Source organism: Carcharhinus amblyrhynchos, unplaced genomic scaffold, assembly GCF_965287045.1.
Source record: "Carcharhinus amblyrhynchos unplaced genomic scaffold, sCarAmb.v2.hapA chromosome_319, whole genome shotgun sequence".
In the NCBI taxonomy this organism is placed as follows: Eukaryota; Metazoa; Chordata; class Chondrichthyes; order Carcharhiniformes; family Carcharhinidae; genus Carcharhinus; species Carcharhinus amblyrhynchos.
The window spans coordinates 120548-142500 of record NW_027650059.1 but is presented as its reverse complement, the minus strand read 5'-3'; the positions used below and the strand labels follow the sequence as shown (position 1 = coordinate 142500).

Below are 21953 nucleotides of genomic sequence, written 5' to 3'. Positions count from 1 at the left end.
TTCTACCTCTGTCCCTCATGATTTTGTACACTTCGATCAGGTCTCCCCCCTCTGCCATCCCTGCTCCAGGGAAAACAAGCCCAGTCTAACCAGCTTCTCTTCATAACTGAGACACTCCATCCCAGGCAGCGTCCTAGTGGATCTCCTCTGCACCCCCTCCAGTGCCATCACATCCTTTCTATAGTGTGGCGACCAGAACTGCGCGCACTACTCCAGCTGTGGGCCTCACCAGTGTTTTACACAGTTCCATCGTAACCTCCCTGCTTTTGTGTTCAGCGCTTCGGCTAATAAAGGCAAGTGCTTTCTTAACCACCCCATCAACCTGTCCTGTTGCCTTCAGGGGTCCAAGGGCGGCACAGTGGGTTGGCACTGCTGTCTCATAGCGCCAAGGACCCAGGTTTGATTCCCGCCTCGGGTCACTGTCTGTGCAGAGTCTGCACATTCCCCCCGTGTCTGCATGGGTTTCTTCTGGATGCTCCAGTTTCCTCCCACAACTCCAAAGATGTGCAGATTAGGGAGACTGGCCGTGCTAAATTACCCCTTAGTGTTCAAAGATGTGCGGGTTAGGTGCCAATTTTAATCCACCTAACTTGCACATCTTTGGACACTAAGGGGCAATTTAGCACGGCCAATCCACCTAACCTGCACATCTTTGGACACTAAGGGACAATTTAGCATGACCAATCCACCCTAACCTGCACATCTTTGGACACTAAGGGACAATTTAGCACGGCCAATCCACCCTAACCTACACATCTTTGGACACTAAGGGGCAATTTAGCATGGCCAATCCACCTAACCTGCACATCTTTGGACACTAAGGGACAATTTAGCATGACCAATCCACCCTAACCTGCACATCTTTGGACACTAAGGGGACAATTTAGCATGGCCAATCCACCTAACCTGCACATCTTTGGACACTAAGGGACAATTTAGCATGGCCAATCCACCTAACCTGCACATCTTTGGACACTAAGGGACAATTTAGCATGGCCAATCCACCCTAACCTACACACCTTTGGACACTAAGGGGCAATTTAGCATGGCCAATCCACCTAACCTGCCCATCTTTGGACACTAAGGGATAATTTAGCATGACCAATCCACCCTAACCTGCACATCTTTGGACACTAAGGGGACAATTTAGCACGGCCAATCCACCTAACCTGCACATCTTTGGACACTAAGGGACAATTTAGCATGGCCAATCCACCTAACCTGCACATCTTTGGACACTAAGGGGACAATTTAGCACGGCCAATCCCCCTAACGTGCACATCTTTGGACTGTGGGAGGAAACCGGAGCACCTGGAGGAAACCCACGCAGACACAGGGAGAACGTGCAGACTCCACACAGACAGTGACCCGAGTTGGGAATGGAATCCGGGTCCCTGGCGCTGTGAGGCAGTGTTGCTGACCCCACTGTGACCCAGCCTGCTTGATTGTTCTTAATGGTTGTAACCTCTGGGTTCCGTGAATGATTTTGCCCGTACCTACACCAGGACCTGTAAGTCCTTCTCATAGCTGGGAAAGCTGATCCGTACACAGTAGCTCCAGGGTTCCAGTGACGGTTAAGACCCCTTCAGCTGATAACACTCCCTTGTCCTGAACCAGGGATTAGTTTGTACTTACCGTTACAATCAGGAGCCGCGATGGGCTGTTCAGGTCGCTCTTGCCTTCTAGACGAATATATTTGAAATCAGAAAGCCAAGATTCTGTTAGTATCGTTAACTAGAGCTTGCTTTCATATAGCATTCCTCCGACCTCAGGTGGCACAGTGGTTAGCACTGCATGTCTCGCCACGCTAGGGACCCAGGTTCAATTCCCAGCTCAGGTCATCGTGCGGAGTTTGCCCATGTCTGCGTGGGTTTCCTCCGGGTGCTCCGGTTTCCTCCCACAGTCCAAAGATGAGTTAATTGCATTGGCCATGCTAAGTTGCCCCTTAGCGTCCAAAGATGTGTAGGTTAGGGGGAATTACCCCTTAGTGTCAAGGGGATTAGCAGGGTAAGAATGTGGGGTCGTTGTGGTGGGGCCTGGGTGGGATTGTGGTCAGTGCAGACTCAATGGGTTGAATGGCCTCCTTCCGCACTGTAGGGATTCTCGGATTCTACGAACTCCCATGCTTTTGAAGTGTGGATTTGGGCTATTCATTCACAGGATGCAGGCGATACCCCGCATTTAATCATCCATCCCTAACTGACCGACACGGGGGAGGGGCGGGCCCTCCCCCAGAGTGACCGACGCGGGGAGGGTCGTGTCCTCCCCCAGAGTGACCGACGCGGGGGAGGGGTGGGCCCTCCCCCAGAGTGACCGACACGGGGGAGGGGTGGGCCCTCCCCCAGAGTGACCGACGCGGGGAGGGGTGTGTCCTCCCCCAGAGTGACCGACGCGGGGAGGGTCGTGTCCTCCCCGAGAGTGACCGACACGGGGAGGGTCGTGTCCTCCCCGAGAGTGACCGACACGGGGAGGGTCGTGTCCTCCCCCAGAGTGACCGACGCGGGGAGAGTCGTGTCCTCCCCCAGAGTGACCGACGCGGGGAGGGGTGTGTCCTCCCCCAGAGTGACCGACGCGGGGAGGGGTGTGTCCTCCCCCAGAGTGACCGACGCGGGGAGGGGTGTGTCCTCCCCCAGAGTGACCGACGCGGGGAGGGTCGTGTCCTCCCCGAGAGTGACCGACACGGGGAGGGTCGTGTCCTCCCCGAGAGTGACCGACACGGGGAGGGTCGTGTCCTCCCCCAGAGTGACCGACGCGGGGAGAGTCGTGTCCTCCCCCAGAGTGACCGACGCGGGGAGGGGTGTGTCCTCCCCCAGAGTGACCGACGCGGGGAGGGGTGTGTCCTCCCCCAGAGTGACCGACGCGGGGAGGGGTGTGTCCTCCCCCAGAGTGACCGACGCGGGGAGGGGTGTGTCCTCCCCCAGAGTGACCGACGCGGGGAGGGGTGTGTCCTCCCCCAGAGTGACCGACGCGGGGAGGGGTGTGTCCTCCCCCAGAGTGACCGACACGGGGAGAGTCGTGTCCTCCCCCAGAGTGACCGACGCGGGGAGAGTCGTGTCCTCCCCCAGAGTGACCGACGCGGGGAGGGGTGTGTCCTCCCCGAGAGTGACCGACGCGGGGAGGGTCGTGTCCTCCCCCAGAGTGACCGACGCGGGGAGGGTCGTGTCCTCCCCCAGAGTGACCGACGCGGGGAGGGTCGTGTCCTCCCCCAGAGTGACCGACGCGGGGAGGGTCGTGTCCTCCCCCAGAGTGACCGACGCGGGGAGGGTCGTGTCCTCCCCCAGAGTGACCGACGCGGGGAGGGTCGTGTCCTCCCCCAGAGTGACCGACGCGGGGAGGGGCGGGATCTGACAGCTGACTCAGCCTCTCACGCCTTCTATAAGTCCCGCCCTGTGCCGTTAGCCACGCCTCCACATGCGGCCGCGTGCTGCGCATGCGCCCCTCAATGCGCTTTCCCGCCTCCAATATGACGCATGCGCTACCGCCGCTGCCTCCCGCCTCCCCACTACTGCGCATGCGCTCCTCGATCTGCTTTCCATACTGCGCATGCTTTGCTCTATCTGCTTGCCCAAGACTGCGCATGCGTTGCTCCAACTGCTTGCCCCATGACTGCGCATGCGTTTCTCCATCCGTTTGCCCATGAATGCGCATGCGTTTCTCCATCCGCTTGCCCATGACTGCGCATGCGTTTCTCCAAATTCCTCCCTCCCACAGGCACGCCTCAATTTGATTCACCATAACTACGCATGCGCGCCACCATTTACTACCGCATGCGCACCACCGTCTGCTCGCACCCCTCACGACTGCGCATGCGCTTCTCTATCTTCCTGTTTACCCCGACGTGCTCTGCGTGTCTCCGCCCCTCTCACCATACGCGCTCTGCGTGTCCCCGCCCCCCTCACCTTACGCGCTCTGCGTGTCCCCGCCTCCTCTCACCTTACGTGCTCTGCGCGTCTCCGTCACTTCCTGGAAACGCCTGCTCTGTTCTTCCCCGCCCGTTGCTGGGTGTCTCTCTCTCTCTGCGTGTGTGTGACAGGAACCGGATCGCAAACAGCTCCCTGTCTCCACAGCGGCCGCCGCTCTAATCGCCGCTGCCCTCCCCCTTCACCCCCACTCCCGTCCCCTCCGATGGCTGGGACCTCCCTGGAAGCGGTGCGGCGGAAGATCAAAGTGCTGCAGCAGCAGGCGGACGATGCCGAGGAGCGAGCCGAGCGGCTGCAGCAGGAGGTGGTGGCCGAGCGCAAGGCCCGGGAGCATGTGAGTGATGGGATGAGAGGAGAGCCTGTCGACCCGCTCTCAGGGCAGGAACGGCTCTGGTGTGCGCCGAACGGCCGCGACTGGAGGGAGGATGAACTGCTGTGCGCCCGCGCGGGTGCCGGCGGTTCCGTATGTGCGCATGCGCAGTGAGTGGATGATGCCGTGTGCGCCTGCGCGAGAGCTGACAGTGCCAGCCGCGACGTGTAGGCGCCTGCGTGAGACTCTGTGGCCTTGAGTGCGCCTGTGCGGTTGCCAGCCGTGCCGTGTACCCGCCTGCGTGTTGTGTATCCTGTGTAGGCAATACACCATCTCTTTCCTCCTGTGTAAGGGATGCAGGTCTGCAACACAACATCCAAGACCACAAGGAACTACAAAAGGTCGTGAATGTAGCCCAATTCATCACACAAACCAGCCTCCCATCCATTGACTCTGTCTACACTTCCCATTGCCTTGAGGAAAAACAGCCGGCATAATCAAGGACCACCCCCCCCCTGCCCAATGCACCCCAGACATTCTCTCTTCCATCGGGAAAAAGATACAAAAGTCTGAGGTCACCTTCTAACCGACTCAAGAACAGCTTCTTCCGTGCTGCTGTCAGACTTTTGAGTGGACCTACCTCGCATTAAGTTGATCTTTCTCTACACCCTCTCCTTTCCTTCTCTATGAATGGTATGCTTTGTGTAGTGTGCAAGAAACAATACTTTTCACTGTATCCCGATATATGTGACAATATTAAATCAAATGACGGTAACGCTACATTCTGCACTCCTTTCCTTCTCCATGAATGGTATGCTTTGTGTGTATAGCGCACAAGAAGCGATACCGTGTCCCAATCCATGCGACAATAAGTCAAATCAAAACCTTTTCCCTTGTGTAGGGAGGTGCGCGCTTGCAATGCAACTTCCCCCTTTTCCGCTGTGTGGAGGTGGGTGTTTGTGACGCAACATCTCCCCTGCAGGGTGGGGGGGATGGGCAGCTGTGTAAGATATAGCATTCCCCTGTAGGGGACCGGTGAGAGTGATTCAACATCCCACTTCCGGTGTTTGTGTGGCTTGATTCTTGGACCGGAATGGAGAAGGGTCGATTGTGGGGAGGGTGGCTGTGTGAATTAAAAGGAGTACATTTTGTGTAAGAAAGAATGAAGCATTTCACAGCCTTTCCCACAATCAGAACCCAGAGTTAAACAAGTTGAGAGAAAAGTTGGCAAAAGGTTGACTGGGGAGTAAAAACTCATCTATCGCCTTAAGCGAGTAACGGAAGGAAACGGTGTCACCCTCTGTCACTTTAGTAAAAAAACTCTTCAAGCTGATGCCGCTGGCGGGCACGGCCTGCTAGTCTCCAATTCTGACATCTGTGGTCAAACTTGCCTTTCCTTCCTGTGTGTAGATGTCAGAGAAACGTAGACTTGCAAATGTCCCCGTGACATTGGTGGCTTGAGGAGGTCAGTGAATGGGCAAAGCCCTTGCCAGGGGACTGACACACAGGGCATTTTAAGACATGCCAGACCAAGCCCCCTTGGCCTAGAATTATAGAATCCACTACAGTGTAGAAGGAGGCCATTCAGCCCATCGAGTCTGCACTGACAACTATCCCACCCAAGTCCTACCCTCATAACCCCATGCTTTTACCCTGTTAATTCCCCTGACACAAGGGACAATTTAGCATGGCCAGTAGTTCTAACCTGCAAATCTTTGGACACTGAGGGGCAATTTAGTATGGCCAATCCCCCAACCTGCACATCTTTGGACACTGAGGAGCAACACGGCAGCGGAGAGATTTAAATTCAATTTGCCCTGTTCAACAGTGCAATCAGCTCACAGCTGACGCTGCAATTGTACACTGAGTTTGGACACCCCCTTACGCCAAGCACACACACTTACACCTAGGGGAGGCAATGGCCTAGTGGTATTATCGCTAGACTATTAATCTAGAAACTCAGCTAATGTCCTGGGGGACCCGGGTTCGAATCCCACCACGGCAGATTTGAATTCAATAAAAGAAATCTGGTTTAAGAATCTACTGATGACCCATTGTGGGAAAAACCCATCTGGTTCCCTTTAGGGAAGGAAATCTGCCGTCCTTACCCCGGTCTGGCCTACATGTGACTCCAGAGCCACAGCAATGTGGTTGACTCTCAACTGCCCCTCCAAGGGCAACTAGGGATGGGCAATAAATGCTGGCCTAGCCAGCGACGCCCATATCCCAATGGTTAAATAAGGAGAAAAACTACACACCTGACACCCTTGTGTGGGGAAAGGGGGAGAATGTAGGACTCGCTCCCACAGGGAACTGGAGCAGAATATGTGACTCGCTCCTGCAGCAGACAAATGTGGGACTTGCTCCCACGGGGGAGATTTTAATCACCTATCCTGATACTTCCTTGAATTGGGTTTGATTTAACCCCCTCATGAATCTCAGTTAATAATTGTTGCGGTGTGGGGATTGGAGAGGTAGACCAAGTCCGGATCAGCCACTCAATATTTGCAGCCTGGGTGCGGTGGGGGGTGGCTATCAATGAAGTTACACAAAGAAGCACATTTTTGTGCTATAATGGAGACGCATCTTCACCGTTTCCTTCCTCTTTTTGCCTTGTAGCAGTTGGGGTTTTACGAAGGAGTATGTGTGTGCGTGCGCGTGTGTGTGCGCTCAAAGAGGCAGATGGGCCCTGTGCTAAGAGGAAGTGGCTGCGCTGTGACTCATGCAGCTGAACTTTGGAGAGCACCACACGGCTTGCTCATACAGGGGAGGGGAGTCAGGGGAGACCAGATTTGGAACTGGTGTGTTTGAAAAGCAGGGAGTGGTGGGGGTGGGGGGGAAGGGGTTACTGACTGTAGAACTACAAGTTCTTTATTTAAACAGTGATGCAGCGCAGAGGGAGATTCGGCCCATTGTATCTGCGCCGGATGTGGCCCCTTTCGCAACTTCAGGAAGTCTTCAGAACGACCAAAGTGGTCACCGGAGTCGTGCAGAGAATCCCTGCTTCCCAACCTGGGAACAGCCAGGCCCCCCAACCCCGACAGCGACTAGCTGGGGGTCGTGGCAAACAAGGATTAAATGGTTAATCCTGAAAACTGTGGGGGGAATGGTGGAGTGCGCAGAGGGATCTGCCTGGCTCTCTCTCTCTCTTTCAGTTGATCGGTGCTCTTGTTCCCCGTTAATTGGGCCCCCGAAAGATCCCCAGTCATCGTTCGAAGGTTGCCCTCCCTGTTCCTCGGCCAGCATTTCCCCCCATCTCTCCTCCCTCGGCCAACATAGGGCGGCATGGTGGTTAGTACTGCTGCCTCACGGCACCAGGGATATGGGGTTCGATTCCCGGCTCGGGTCACTGTCTGTGTGGAGTCTGCACATTCTCTCAGTGTCTGCGTGGGTTTCCTCCAGGTGCTCCAGTTTCCTCCCACAGTCCTAAAGATGTGCAGGTTAGGTGGATTGGCCATGCTAAATTGCCCCTTAGTATCCAAAGATGTGCAGGTTAGGTGGATTGGCCATGCTAAATTGCCCCTTAGTGTCTAAAGATGTGCAGGTTAGGGTGGATTGGCCATGGTAAATTGTCCCTTATTGTTAGGACTTGCAGTGTAAATACATGGGACTATGCCAATAGAGGCTGGATGGGAATGTGGTCAGTGGAGACTCGATGGGCTCAAATATTGTAGGATCCCTATAGGGACCCCTGTAGGAATTCTATGATGATTTCTGCACCCCTCCCCCAAACTCCCCTCAGCCAACATTCCCCCCCTCAGCTGTCTCGCAGGATACTGAGGCCTGGATAGAGTGGACGCAGGGAAGATGTTTCCATTAGTGAGAGAGACTAGAACTTGAGGGCTCAGCATCAGAGTAAAAGAGGCGACCCTTTAGAATCCAGATGAGGAATTTCTTCAGCCAGAGAGTGGGGAATCTGTGGAACTCTTTGCCACAGAGGAGGCCGGGTCATTGAGTGTCTTTAAGACAGAGATAGGTTCTTGATCGGTAAGGGTATCAAGGGTTACGCGGAGAAGGAATGAGAGTGAAAAAAATATCAGCCATGGTGGAGCAGATGGGCTGAATGGCCTAATTCCACCCCAGTGCTCCTTGGGGGATTTCACAGTAATTTCATTACAGTGTAAGCCTTACTTGTGACAAATAAGTGAACTTTAACTAAATCTTCTGGCTAGCATTCCTCCCTCTACCAGCACAGATTTGAGGGGCCGAAGGGCCTGGTCTGGTGCGGTGCTGTTCTTTGGTACCACACTGTACCTGATGACTTTCCCCTTGGAGAGCCGAGGGGAAGAGGCTGAGCGGAACTGAGACTGAGAGCTGTTGGAGAGAAGCAGAAGTGAAAGTTGCTGACTGTGTTTGCGAGCTGTGTGTCTGGGGGAGGGGGCGGAGGGGGCCTTCCTTGTGGACCTGAAAGTGCTGTTACCTCGTCGAGCGGTGTCGGACTGTATGCTCTGATCTAGGGTGGGAACGTGGTAGCACAGTGGTTAGCACCGCTTCCTCACAGCGCCAGGGACCCAGGTTCCATTCCCGGTTTGGGTCACTCTGTGCACATTCTGCCCCCCCCTCCTCCCACCCCTGTGTCTGTGTGGGTTTCCTCCCGTAGTCTGAAAGACGTGCTGGTTGGGTGCTCAATTCTCCCTCAGTGTAACCCGAACAGGAGTGTAGCGACTAGGGTATTTTCACAGTAACTTCATTGCAGTGTTAATATAAGCTGATTTGTGACACTAATAAATAAGTTTAACCCCCGCAGCGCCTGTGTGCTCCAAAGCTGCAGTGGACCTAGCCTCGCACTACACATTGTATCTCAGATCCATCTCCCATAAGGGAGGCACAGTGGGCTAGCACTGCTGCCTCACAGCACCAGGGACCCGGGTTCGATTCCCAGCTCAGGTCACCGTCTGTACAGAGTTTGCATGTTCTTCCTATGTCTGCATAGGTTTCTTCCGGGTGCTCCAGCTTCCTCCCGCAGTGCAAAAGATGTGCTGGTTAGGGTGTGTCGGCCGTGCTAAATTCTCCCTCAGTGTAGCCTGAACAGAAGTGTGGCGACTGGGGGATTTTCACAGTAACTTCATTGCAGTGTTAATGTAAGAGGAATTGTGACACTAAATAAACTTAACCTTTATCGCTGGTCTCTGCAATGCTGACATTAGGGATAATAGAGCCTTGAGTTTCTGTCTCAATGAAGCTCAATGAAGCACTTCAGAAATATGCCCTCTCGCTGGACAGGCCGCAGACCATTTGCGCACAGCAAGCTCCCACAGATAGCGACGAGGTGGTGTCCACCTGTTGTGTTTGTTTAATTTTGATTGGATTTATTATTGTCACATGTATTGGGATATAGTGAAAAGTATTGTTTCTTGCGCGCTACACAGACAAAGCATGCTGTTCGTAGAGAAGCAAAGGGTGCAGAATGTAGTGTTACTGTCATAGCTAGGGTGTAGAGAAAGATCAACTTAATGCGAGGTAGGACCATTCAAAAGTCTGACAGCAGCAGGGAACAAGCTGTCTTGAGTCGGTCAGTACGGGACCTCAGACTTTTGTATCGTTTTCCTGATGGAAGAAGGTGGAAGAGAGAATGTCCGGGGTGCGTGGGGGGGTCCTTGATTATGTTGGCTGCTTTTCCCGAGGCAGCAGGAAGTGTAGACAGAGTCAGTGGGTGGGAGGCTGGTTTGTGTGATGGATTGGGCTATATTCACGACCTTTTGTAGTTCCTTGCAATCTTGAGCAGAGCAGGAGCCCAGGACCAAGCTGTGATACAACCAGAAAGGATGCTTTCTATGGGGCATCTGTAAAAGTTGGTGAGAGTCATAACAGACATACCAAATTTCTTAAATCTTCTGAGAAAATTGAGCTTTCTTAACTATAGTGTCAGTATTGGGGGGGACCAGGACAGGTTGTTGGTGATCTGGACAGCTAAAAACTTGAAGCTCTCGACCCTTTCTACATCATCCCCGTTGATGTAGACAGGGGCATGTTCTCCACTATGCTTCCAGAAGTTGACGACAATCTCCTTCGCTTTGTTGGCAGATTATTGCTGAATGTTGGGGAGAACTCTCCCCACCCTCCTTCACGGAACCAGGTTCCAGCCATCCGAGGGGGCTGGGGGGGAGCCTTCAGAAAGGCAGCCACCTCTGACAGTGCGGCTCTCCCTTGGTACGGGCAACGTCAGCCCAGCTTCCGAGCTCCCGAGGCTGGGCAGCTTCTGGGCTCGAGGGGAAGCAGCCCTTTTGCGGGCTTCCCCACTGATCTCTCTCAGGGCAAGAAACGGATCGTTTACAATTCTTCTTTGATCGGCGAGCGCACAGCGATGGATCGATGGCCTACTCTGTCTGTGCAGAAGTTATTTGAAAGTTGTGCAGTTGAGAAGTGCCTGCGCAAGCGTACTTAATGCTTGTGGAAGTGCTTTACCTTTTGGGGCCGAGGGAAATCTTTCTCGCTGTGACCCACAAAGGGCTGTGAGGTGGGGTGCTGGGGGCAGGGAGGTTGATCAGAGATTGCTAGACGGAACAGCGCAGCGGGGTCTTAGAATGAAGCCCCCCACCCACAGAAACGGCAGATCGCTTTGATCCCAATGGACCCTCCCCTCCGTCAGTGCAGACGTTAGCCTTAGGACCTGCTTGGCTTCTGCCGAGGGTGGGGGGGCGGTTTAAAACTTCCCTCTTGGCTCTTGCTCAAGTGTGGGCAGCTACCAGGTGCTGCCACGGAGATTTAATTGGGGCGTTCTCCTAGCTTTTTTCCTTCGTCCCACCCCGGCACGCCTCTGGAGACAGAGCTGGCCCCTTGAAATGTGTTCCCCGCACTTCCTCACGTAATAGTTGTCTGTTTCCAGCCTGTTTAAATCCACGGTGGGGTTAGTGCTGCTGCCTCTCAGCACCAGGGACCGGGGTTTGATTCCCGGTCTCAGGCCACTCTGTGTGGAGTCTGCACGTTCTCCCCATGTCTGTCTGGGTTTCCTCCGGGTGCTCCGGTTTCCTCCAACGCTCTGAAAAACATGCTGGTCAGGGTGGACTGGGCCTTGCCAAATTCTCCCTCAGTGTAACCCGAACAGGGGTGTGGCAACCAGGGGATGTTCACGGTAATTTCACTGCAGTGTTAACGTAAGCCGACTTGTGACACTAATATATAAACTTAACCCCCGCAGTGCCTGTGCGCTCCAAAGCTGCTGTGGACCTAGCCTTGCAGCATAGATTGTATCTCAGATCCATTTCCCGTAAGGGGCGGCACAGTGGTTTGCACTGCTGCCCCACAGCGCCAGAGACCTGGGTTTGATCCCAGCTTGGGTTACTGTCTGTGTGGAGTCTGCGCATTCTCCCCATATCTGCGAGGGTTTCCTCCGGGTGCTCCGGTTTCCTCCCACAGTTCAAAGATGTGTAGGTTAGGTGGATTGGCCATGCTAAATTGTCCCTTAGTGTCAGGGGGACTAGCTAGGCTAAATGTCTGGGGTTACAGGGATAGGATGTGGTTGGGATTGTGGTTGGTATAGGTTCGATGGACCCAATAGCCGCCTCCTGCGCTATAGGGATTCTGTGCTTCTGTGGCTATAGTCAGAGCAGCGAGCTGATGGAATCTCAGGCGTCTTCTGTGCCAGTCCCAGCTTGGTACAGCCTGTCTGCTCAGCTGGCACCAACCCTTCAGGAAGACTGGTAGCATTGTTAGCGGAGCAAGTCAGGCACTCAGTGTTGTTTCTCTGGCCTCTGGGGTTGGGGGGGGCGGGGAACCACTTAGCATTCCTACGGTGCAAAAAGAGGCCATTCGGCCACAATCCCACCCAGGCCCTATCCCCGTAACTCCATGCATTTACCCTAGCTAGACCTCCCCCCCACCCCCGACAGTAAGGAAGTAATTTAGCACGGCCAATCCGCCTAACCCGCGCATTTTTCGGACTGTGGGAGGAAACCAGAGCACCCAGAGGAAACCCACGCAGACACACGGGGGAGAACGTGCAGACTCCACACAGACTGTGACCCAAATCAGGAATGGAATCAGGGTCCCTGGCCCTGTGAAGCAGCAGTATTAACCCGCTGTGCACCATGATCTGCCAACCCTTTTTTTTCCACAATTCTGGCAACTTGTGCATTTTGTACATGCGCCGTGGGCAATTGTGTATGTGTGTGTGTGGCGGGGGGGGGGGTGTCTGGTGTCTGTGTGCATGCACGCACACGCATCGGAGGGGAGTGTCTGTGTGTGCCGGGGTGGGTGGGGAGTGTCTGTGTGTGCCGGGGTGGGTGGGGAGTGTCTGTGTGTGCGTGGGAGGGGGTTGGGAGTGTCTATGTGCCGGGGGGGGGGGCGGCATGCAGGGAGAGTGTCTGTCTGTGTGTGTGGCGGGGGTGGTAGGGAATGTGTGTGCGCACGCGTGCGGAGGGTGAGTGTGTCTGTGTGTGGGGGAGGGGGGATGCCTCTGTGTGCTTGGGGGAGTGTGTGCCTGTATGTAGGGGGGTGTCTGTGTGGGGTTCCATGCACGTGCATCTCCGTGTGTGTGTGTAAAAACTGGGAGCATGACTATGTAGCCAGTCCATGGTTTATCCTGGAACTGTAGGTGCACTGAGCTGATGGGTCAGATGACACTTCCTTCTCCCTGGTCTCTTGGTGATTTTAATCCCAGCAACAGCCACCGTATAGGCTGCCCACACTGACTCACCCAGCCACTTCTCTCTCTTATCTCCCATCCAGGCTGAAGCTGAGGTGGCCTCCTTGAACCGACGCATCCAGCTGGTTGAGGAGGAGTTGGATCGAGCCCAGGAGCGTCTGGCCACTGCCCTGCAGAAACTGGAGGAGGCCGAGAAGGCAGCAGATGAAAGCGAGAGGTGAAGCTGTCCAAGCAACTGTCCCAGAGGCACACAGGGAGCGGAGGGAGAGTGTGGGACTCGCTCCCACACGAGGGGGAGTGGGGGGGGGAATGTGGGACTGGCTCCCACACGAGGGGGAGTGGGGGGGGAATGTGGCACTGGCTCCCACATGGGGGACAGCGGGGGGAGAATGTGGGACTCACTCCCACACGGGGGCAGCGGGGGGAGAATGTGGGACTCACTCCCACACGGGGGCAGCGGGGGGAGAATGTGGGACTCACTCCCACACGGGGGGCAGCGGGGGTAGAATGCAGGACTCGCTCCCACACGGGGGACAGCGGGGGGAGAATGCGGGACTCGCTCCCACACGGGGAACAGTGGGGGGAGAATGCGGGACTGGCTCCCACACGGGGAACAGTGGGGGGAGAATGCGGGACTCGCTCCCACACGGGGAACAGCGGGGGGAGAATGTAGGACTCGCTCCCACACGGGGGACAGCGGGGGGAGAATGCGGGACTCGCTCCCACACGGGGGACAGCGGGGGGAGAATGTGGGACTGGCTCCCACACGGGGGACAGCGGGGGGAGAATGCGGGACTCGCTCCCACACGGGGGACAGCGGGGGGAGAATGCGGGACTCGCTCCCACACGGGGGACAGCGGGGGGAGAATGCGGGACTCGCTCCCACACGGGGGACAGCGGGGGGAGAATGCGGGACTCGCTCCCACACGGGGGACAGCGGGGGGAGAATGCGGGACTCGCTCCCACACGGGGGACAGCGGAGGGAGAATGCGGGACTCGCTCCCACACGGGGGACAGCGGGGAGAGAATGCGGGACTCGCTCCCACACGGGGGACAGCGGGGGGAGAATGCGGGACTCGCTCCCACACGGGGGACAGTGGGGGGAGAATGTGGGACTGTTGTATCCATGTGGGTAATTGCACAGACCATAGACATCCAGATATGGCCTTGGTTTGCACTAAGATCAATGAGGATGTCTGCCAAGATACCACGGTATTTGTTACGTGGTAATGTACCGTTCTGCAATAGTTGTGGTGCAAAGTGTCCCTTCAATAACTTGCACAAGTCAGTGAATGGTTTATCAGCTAGCTTCTCTTGCTGCAGGATGTCCCTGACGACCCCGCAACCACTGTGGACAAGAATACTGGATCAATGAGATTGCCTACAATCCTGTTGCTGTAATAAAAATACTGAATTTCTCTGTCAGCCAACCACACCTCGTGGAACTCTCCAATGGTCCCATTCTTTCCCGCCATTTTGCCTACACTGACTCCTGGCTAGATTCCCACCTCAGCGTGACTGGGCCCGAAGCCTGTTCCTCCCACGCTGACTCCTGTTTGAATTCCCACTTCGGTGCAGCTAGGCCCAAAGCCTGTTCCTCCCACGCTGACTCTTTGCTGGTTTCCCACCTTAGCACAACTAGGCTGAAAGTCTGTTCCTCCCATGCTGACTCCTGGCTCGTTTCCCACCTCAAGCACGACTAGATCCAAAGCCTGTCTTCCACGCCTCCCTCCCCTCCCCGCACTAACTTCTGGCTAGATTCCCACCTCAGCGCGACAAGGCCCAAAGCCTGTTCCTCCCACGCTGACTCCTGGCTGGTTTCCCACCTCAGCGTGAGTGGGCCCGAAGCCTGTTCCACCGGCACTGACTTCTGGCTGGTTTCCCACCTCAGCGTGATGAGGCCCGAAGCCCATACTCCCACACTGACTCCTGGCTGGATTCCCACCTTGGCGCAACTAGGCCCGAAGCCTGTTCGACAGGCACTGACTCCTGGCTGGTTTCCCACCTCAGCGCGACTAGACCCGAAACCTGTTCCTCCTACTCCTGGCCGCGGTACTGCGACAACTGCAGGACTTCTCACTCGCCCCGCCATCCCCAAGTGAACAGCGGGTGCGTGTCAGACATTCGGCCTTTGGAGGTCACAGCTGAACCTGATCTCTCTCCCCCCGCCCCATCCACCAAGAGTCAGCCATGCCTAGCAGATAACACCTTAGCCTCAAGTCCGAAGGCTGTGACAGTACAGAGAGAGTGCTGAATTGTTGGCAGGCGCAGGGGGTTAGTGAGATGTCCCGCCCAAGGCTTCGCCTGCCCCCTTGTGTTTTTTTAAAATTCATCCATGGGACATGGCCGTCACTGGCTAGGCCAGCGTTCATTACCCATCCCTAGTTGCCCTTGGAGGGGCAGTTGAGAATCAACCACATTGCTGTGGCGCTCCGGAGTCACATGTAGGCCAGACCGGGGTAAACACGGCAGATTTCCTTCCCTAAAGGGAACCAGATGGGTTTTTCCGACAATGGGTCATCAGTAGATTCTTAACTCCTTTTTTTTTAATTGAATTCAAGTTCCACCCATAGGGAGGCAACGGCCTAGTGGTATTGTGGTTAGATTATTAATCCAGAAACCCAGCTAATGTTCTGGTGGATCCGGGTTCGGATCCTGCCACGGCAGATGGTGGAATTTGAATTCAATAAAAAAAAAATTGAAGTGCGTGGGAGTGCACGGTGGGTGGTGGCTGAACACAGAGAGAGGATGGCTGACTGGCCTCGGGCCTTCTGCTCTCGATTCCACAGAGGAATGAAGGTGATTGAGAACAGGGCTCTGAAAGATGAGGAGAAGATGGAACTGCAGGAGATTCAGCTGAAGGAAGCCAAACATATTGCGGAGGAGGCAGACCGCAAGTATGAAGAGGTGAGTGAGAGAAAGATGGGGGTGGGGGGACGGGGCGGGGAGTGCTGCTGCTGAGTAAAAGCGACCTCAGACCTGTCAAGAGCCAAATTGTCAAAGGGACTTATTCATAGAGGTTTACAGCATGGAAATAGGCCCTTCGGCCCAATGCCACCCAGTTTTTAACCCCTAAGCTAGTGCTGGTTGCCCACGTTTGTTCCATAGAGGCATAGAGCATGGAAACAGGCCCTTCGGCCCAACTCGTCTGTGCTGCCCCTTTTTTAACCCCTACCCCAGTCCCAATTGCCCGCATTTGGCCCTTATCCCTCTATACCCATCTTACCGATGTAACTGTCTAAATGCTTTTCGAAAGACAAAATTGTACCCATCTCTACTGCTGCCTCTGGTAGCTCATTCCAGACACTCAGCACCCTCCGTGTGGGGAAAAAAATGCCCCTCTGAGCCCTTTCGTATCTCTCCCCTCTCACCTGAAACTTACGCCCACTCGTTTTAGACTCCCCTACCTTTGGGGAAAGATATTTACCATCTACCCTTACCTAAGACCCAGGCCAAAGCTGTTTTATGAGATTAGCCTAGACTATTATTTAATTTTGGCGCGGGCGAGCATAAGATGTTTCACTCGAGATAGGATTCAAGTGACCCACTAGGGAGCTTTTATCAAACAACGTTTATTCAAGGACACAGTTAAAATATAACAAAAAAAAAGAATAAGCATAACTTTTTAACCAATTACGAAACTTAGACAAGACACAGTGCAACTCCTCACAGTTAGCTTTCTCTATTCTTCCAACTTAAACACTGTCCCACAGTTGTATGCTTTTCTTCAGACTTAGCATGGAAAGCAGGTATGCCCATGTGATGCCGGATCTTCAGCATTTTAACACCCGCTGTGAACGGGTCCTTTGAATGTTTTGTCAAATCCCTGAGGCTCCCTCTGAGAAAGCGTCTCTCTCCTTCTCTCTCCAGAGGCTGTCTTCTTCCACTAGCTTCAGGCAGCAACTGAGAAGACTAAAAATTTGGAATGCTCTATTTTTAAAAAAAAAAGCTATCCCCATGCATATCACCTTTGAATCATCCCCAAATCAAGCTCGATTCCACAATCCTAAGGGACCATTAAAATCGCTGCATTAGCCCATATTATACCAACATGGTATCCATCATACTGTCTCAGCAGCAATAATGGACCCCGGTCACAGACAACACGGCACCAATAACATGCTAAGGCCTGCAGGAAGCATCCTGGAGAGAAAATGCATGATTAAAATACATCTCTTGAAAGCACAGTCAGCACAGTGGTTAGCACTGCAGCGTCACAGCGCCAGGGACCCGGGTTCGATTCCCTGCTTGGGTCACTGTCTATGTGGAATTTGCACATTCTCCCAGTGTCTGCGTGGGTTTCCTCCGGGTGCTCCAGTTTTCTCTCTCAGCCCAAAGATGTGCAGCTCAGGCGCATTGGCCATGCTAAACTCTCCCTCAGTGTACCCAAACAGGTGCTGGAGTGTGGCGACTGGAGGATTTTCACAGTAACTTCATTGCAGCATTAACATAACTCGTGACACTAATATATAGATAAATAACATAATACCTGGTGCAAATTTTAAAAATGTTGACAAGTAAGGTTTATTAGTCACAAGTCGGCTTACATTAACAGTGCAATGAAGTTACTGTGAAAATCCCCTACTCGCCACACTCTGGCGCCTGTTCTGGTACACTGAGGGAGAATTTAGCACGGCCAATCCACCAAACCTGGGAGGAAACCAGAGTACCTGGAGGAAACCCATGCAGATACAGGAGGAGAACGGCAGACTCCACACAGACGATGACCCAAGCCGGGAATCAAACCAGGCTGCCTGACGCTGTGATGCAGCAATGCTAACCCATTGTGCCATCCTGTGCTCTACTCTTTGTTCCACTGCCCCCCAACCTTCTTTTATATCCATGGTGACATATCAATATCTCCCATAATAGGATTGGTTGTAGGTTGTCAAAACCATCAAATTTAAATTTAATAGGTTCTTGGTATCTAAGTGTCTGATTCAAATCGATTGGCTGAATTCAGAAGCCTGTAGTCTTGGTAAAACCGCTGCTCGGCCTTTGATACAAATGTTTCGGTTTGGGGGTTCTTTGTGTACCTGTGTTTTTAAATCTTTAAAAAGCACCATCTTTTAACTTTACAATTACTCGATTTCGCAACGCCAGCAAGGACAGAGCGCAACTTTGCCCCGCGGGGACTAACCGCCCTCACCTTCCACGCTTTCTCGCCCGCAGGTCGCCCGCAAGCTGGTGATCATTGAGAGCGACCTGGAGCGCACGGAGGAGCGCGCTGAAGTGACAGAGTCGTGAGTATTCCAATGCCAGCTGGCCACCGCCCCCACCCCGTTTGTCGGTGGGCGTGGGGGCAGCCGGACGTCCGGTCTGAACTCGGGAGGTGGGCCCTAGCACTCGAGTCCTGAAAGCCTGGCTGGTTTCCCGCAGCGGGCTTTAGTGATTGAGGTGGCGGTGGGGGGGGGGAGAGGTTGGTTTGGTAGGTCTATTTGGTCATCGTAGAATCCCGACAGTGTAGAAGGAAGCCATTCGGCCCATCGAGCTGGCACCGACTGCAATCCCACCCAGGCCCTGTCCCCATAACCCTATGCACTTACCCTAGCTAGTCCCCCTATGATTCTAAAGGATGTGTCTCCACCACCCTCCCAGGCAGCGCATTCCACATCCTCACCACCCTCTGGATAACAAAGTTTTCCCTCAAATCCCTCCTGCCCCTCACTCTTAACTTGTGTTCCCTCCCAACTAAGGGGAATGGCTGCTCCCTGTTCATTCTGTCCACGCCCCTCAATCTTGTCCACCTCGATCAGGTTGCCCCCTCCGTTTTCTCTGCTCCAGCGAAAACAACCCAATCCCACCCAACCTCTCTTCATAACTTCAGTGTTCATTCCCAGGTAGCCTCCTGGTGAAGCTCCTCTGCATCAGCTCCTTGGGGTAGCAAGGTAGCACAGTGGGTTAGCACTGCTGCCTCGCGGCGCCAGGGACCCGGGTTCGATTCCCCAGCCTGGGTCACAGAATCCTACAGCGCCATTCGGCCCATCGAGTCTGTGCCGACCACAACCCCACCCAGGCCCCATCCCCATAACACACAGCATTTACCCAAGGGGCAACTTAGCACGGCCCATCCGCCTAACCCTACACATGTTTGGACTGTGGGAGGAAACCCACCCAGACACGGGGAGAACTCCACACAGACAGTGACCCAAGCCAGGAATCGAAGCCGGGCCCCTGGCGCTGTGAGGCAGCAGTGCTAACCCACTGCCCTGGGTCACTGGCTGTGTAGTGTCTCCCCGTGTCTGCGTGGGTTTCCTCCAGTTGTTCCGGTTTCCTCCCACAGTTCGAAAGACGTGCTGGTTAGGGTGGATAGACCGTGCTAAATTCTCCCTCAGTGTAACCCGAACAGGCGCCGGAATGTGGCGATTTTCACAGTAACTTCATTGCAGTGTTAATGTAAGCTGACTTGTGACACTAATAAATCAACTTAAACTACGTCCCTTCTCTGATCCCTCAGCTACGGGGAACGGCTGCTCCTTACCCACTCTGTCCACGCCCCCTCTTAATCTTATACACCTCGATCAGGTCGCCCCCTCAGCCTTCTCTGCCCTCAGGAGAACAAGTCCAGTCTGACCAGCCTCTCATCATAGCGGAAACACCCCCAGCCCAGGCAGCGTCCTAGTGAATCTCCTCCGCACCCCCTCCCAGTGCGATCACGTCCTTCCTGTAACGTGGCGACCAGAACTGCACACACTACTCCAGCTGTGGGCCTCACCACAGTTGCAGTTGTCCAGGAGTTGCTGGCAGGTGCGACCATAGACAGTGTACTCTCACTGTCTGTTCCCCCCCCCGCCCACCCCCAACCTCCACCCCAACTCACCCATCCCCCGAGTCCCACGTGAAAGTAACAGGAATCTCCACATTCAGTTAGTCTAGTGTCTCTCTCCAGCATCCAGGGGGATGTTTGCCTTGGACAGTCCAGCAGCGAGTTAGTCTGGGGGGTGATACCTGACCCCTGATCTAACCCGGGGAGGCGGGGGGGGGGGGGGGGGGGGGGACTCCCTGAACGGTGCGAGGTCAGTGTTAGGTGACAGGGAGTGTTCCCAGTCCGCACAGTAACGATGCCAGGGTTACACAGCTTTGGAAACCAGCCACGTTTGTGAGACTTTTATCCAGGGCAGTGGAGGTGTCACGTTCCTGGGCAGATTCCCACCACCTTTCCTGCGTTCCCTCTATCCGGGTTAACCTCCCCAACTCCCTCCTGCACCGTCTGAAGGTGCTGACTCTCTGGGGAGCGGCTCCATTCACCTTCGTGACCAACTGGACTCCAGCTAACCTCAGTGTTAGTTAATCAGGTCTGCACAGTAACTAAGATTCAGTCTGTATCTCTCTCTCCTCTCTCTCTCTCTCTCTCTCTCCCCCCCTCTCCCTCTCCTCCCCTCACTATCTCTCTCTCTCTCTCCCCCCCGCCTCCTCCCCTCTCCTTCTCACTCTCTCCTCCCCTCGCTCTCTCTCTCTATATCTCTGTATCTCTCTCTCCACCCCCCCCCTCTCTGTCTCTGTCTCTGTCTCTGTCTCTGTCTCTGTCTCTGTCTCTGTCTCTGTCTCTGTCTCTGTCTCTGTCTCCTCCCCTCTCTCCCCCTCACCCTCTCCTGCCCTTGCTCACTCTCTCTTTCACTCTATATCTATCTCTCTCACTCTCTTACGGATGACATGATGGTTAACAGTGCTGCCTCACAGAGCCAGGGACCCGGGTTCAACTCCTGTCTCAGGTCGCTGTCTGTGTGGAGTCTGCACATTCTCCCCGTGTCTGCGTGGGTTCCCTCCGGGTGCTCCGGTTTCCTCCCACAATCCAAAAGATGTGTAGGTTAGGTGGATTGGCCGTGCTAAATTGCCTCTTGGTGTTCAAAGATGCTTAGTTTAGTGGATTGGCTGTGCTAAGTTGCCCCTGAGTGTCCAAAGATGTGCAGGTTAGGTGGATTGGCTAAATTCTCTCTGTGTACCTGAATAGTGGCGATCTGGGGGATTTTCACAGTAACTTCATTGTGGTGTTAATGTAAGCCAACTTGTGACACTAATGAATGAATTAGACTGAGCCCAAATCTGTGTGTTGTTTCCCCCCTGCTGGTGCGGTACCTGTTGGTCTGAAACTGACACAGTAACCAGGGTCTGAACACCGCAGCCAAAGAGTGAGGGCAAAGGGTGGGGGGGGGTAATGTGACACCTCGCTGTTAACCGTTGTTGTATTGTACAGGTTCTCGGGGCTCTCAGCCGGCCTAAGTTTGTTGTGACTGTTTTTTCTCCTCCCCTTTTTTTGTTTTGTATCCTGTGTGTGTTCCGATTTCTTTGCATGCTGCACATTACCGAATCATCCCCCTTCACCCCCCCGCTGCCACTGCCTCTCTTGCATGTGCCTCGTGGAACACTAACAGTGCGTTACGAAAACTGGACGAGGAGCTTAGGACCAGGGACCAGAGCTTTAAGGCCCTAACCGCATTACAGGAAAAGGTACTGAAGCCGTTCACCTTCTCTCCACCCAGCCCTGTATGAAATGACTGAGGTCTCGGCAGGCGAAAGCGGGAGCGTTTCCGCGCCGTTATAGCGCGCTGCCGTGAATATACTAACCCGAGGCTCCTCTGCTCGCGGGATCGCGGTTCCACAAGCCGAGGTGTAACTTTTAACCGGCGCTGGGCCTTGGGGTTTGATTCGCCTCACTGATGCGCTCCTAATCGCAGTGGCGCTGCTGGGTGTCACTAGGAAGTGACAGGTGGGAAATGGGTCGGTGTGTCTGCGCAGCACGTGTGAAATTACTCCTATACCTGCTCGCTTCCCCAATTCCCTTCCTTCATCCATCCATCCTGTTTAACTTTCAATGTTGACATGGTTTCCAACTAAAGCACTAATCCTGGTCACAGCCTGAAGTCTCTTTCTCTCTCCTCCCTCTCCTTTTCTCTTTCGCTTTCTTTCTTTCTCTCACTTTCTCTTTTTCTTTCTCCTTTTTTTCTCTCTCTCTCCGTTTGTCTTTCTCTCTCTCTCTCTCCGTTTGTCTTTCTCTCTCTCTCTCTCCGTTTGTCTTTCTCTCTCTCTCTGTTTGTTTGTCTTTCTTTCTCTCTCTGTTTGTGTTTGTCTTTTTCTCTCTCTCTCTCTCTGTTTGTGTTTGTCTTTCTCTCTCTCTCTCTGTGTTTCTCTTTCTTTCTTT

At 54.3% G+C, this 21953-nt stretch overlaps 1 protein-coding gene across 1 annotated transcript in view; it reads left to right on the top strand.

The window, feature by feature from the left end:
* Positions 1-21953, top strand: part of LOC145339083 (tropomyosin alpha-3 chain) — a 47566-nt gene that overhangs the window by 13095 nt on the left and 12518 nt on the right. Inside the window, exons 3-5 of the mRNA XM_080183514.1 lie at positions 12898-13031; positions 15604-15721; positions 17987-18057. Of these exons, the coding sequence (XP_080039640.1) occupies positions 12898-13031; positions 15604-15721; positions 17987-18057 (323 nt within the window). The remainder of the gene's footprint in view (positions 1-12897; positions 13032-15603; positions 15722-17986; positions 18058-21953) is intronic.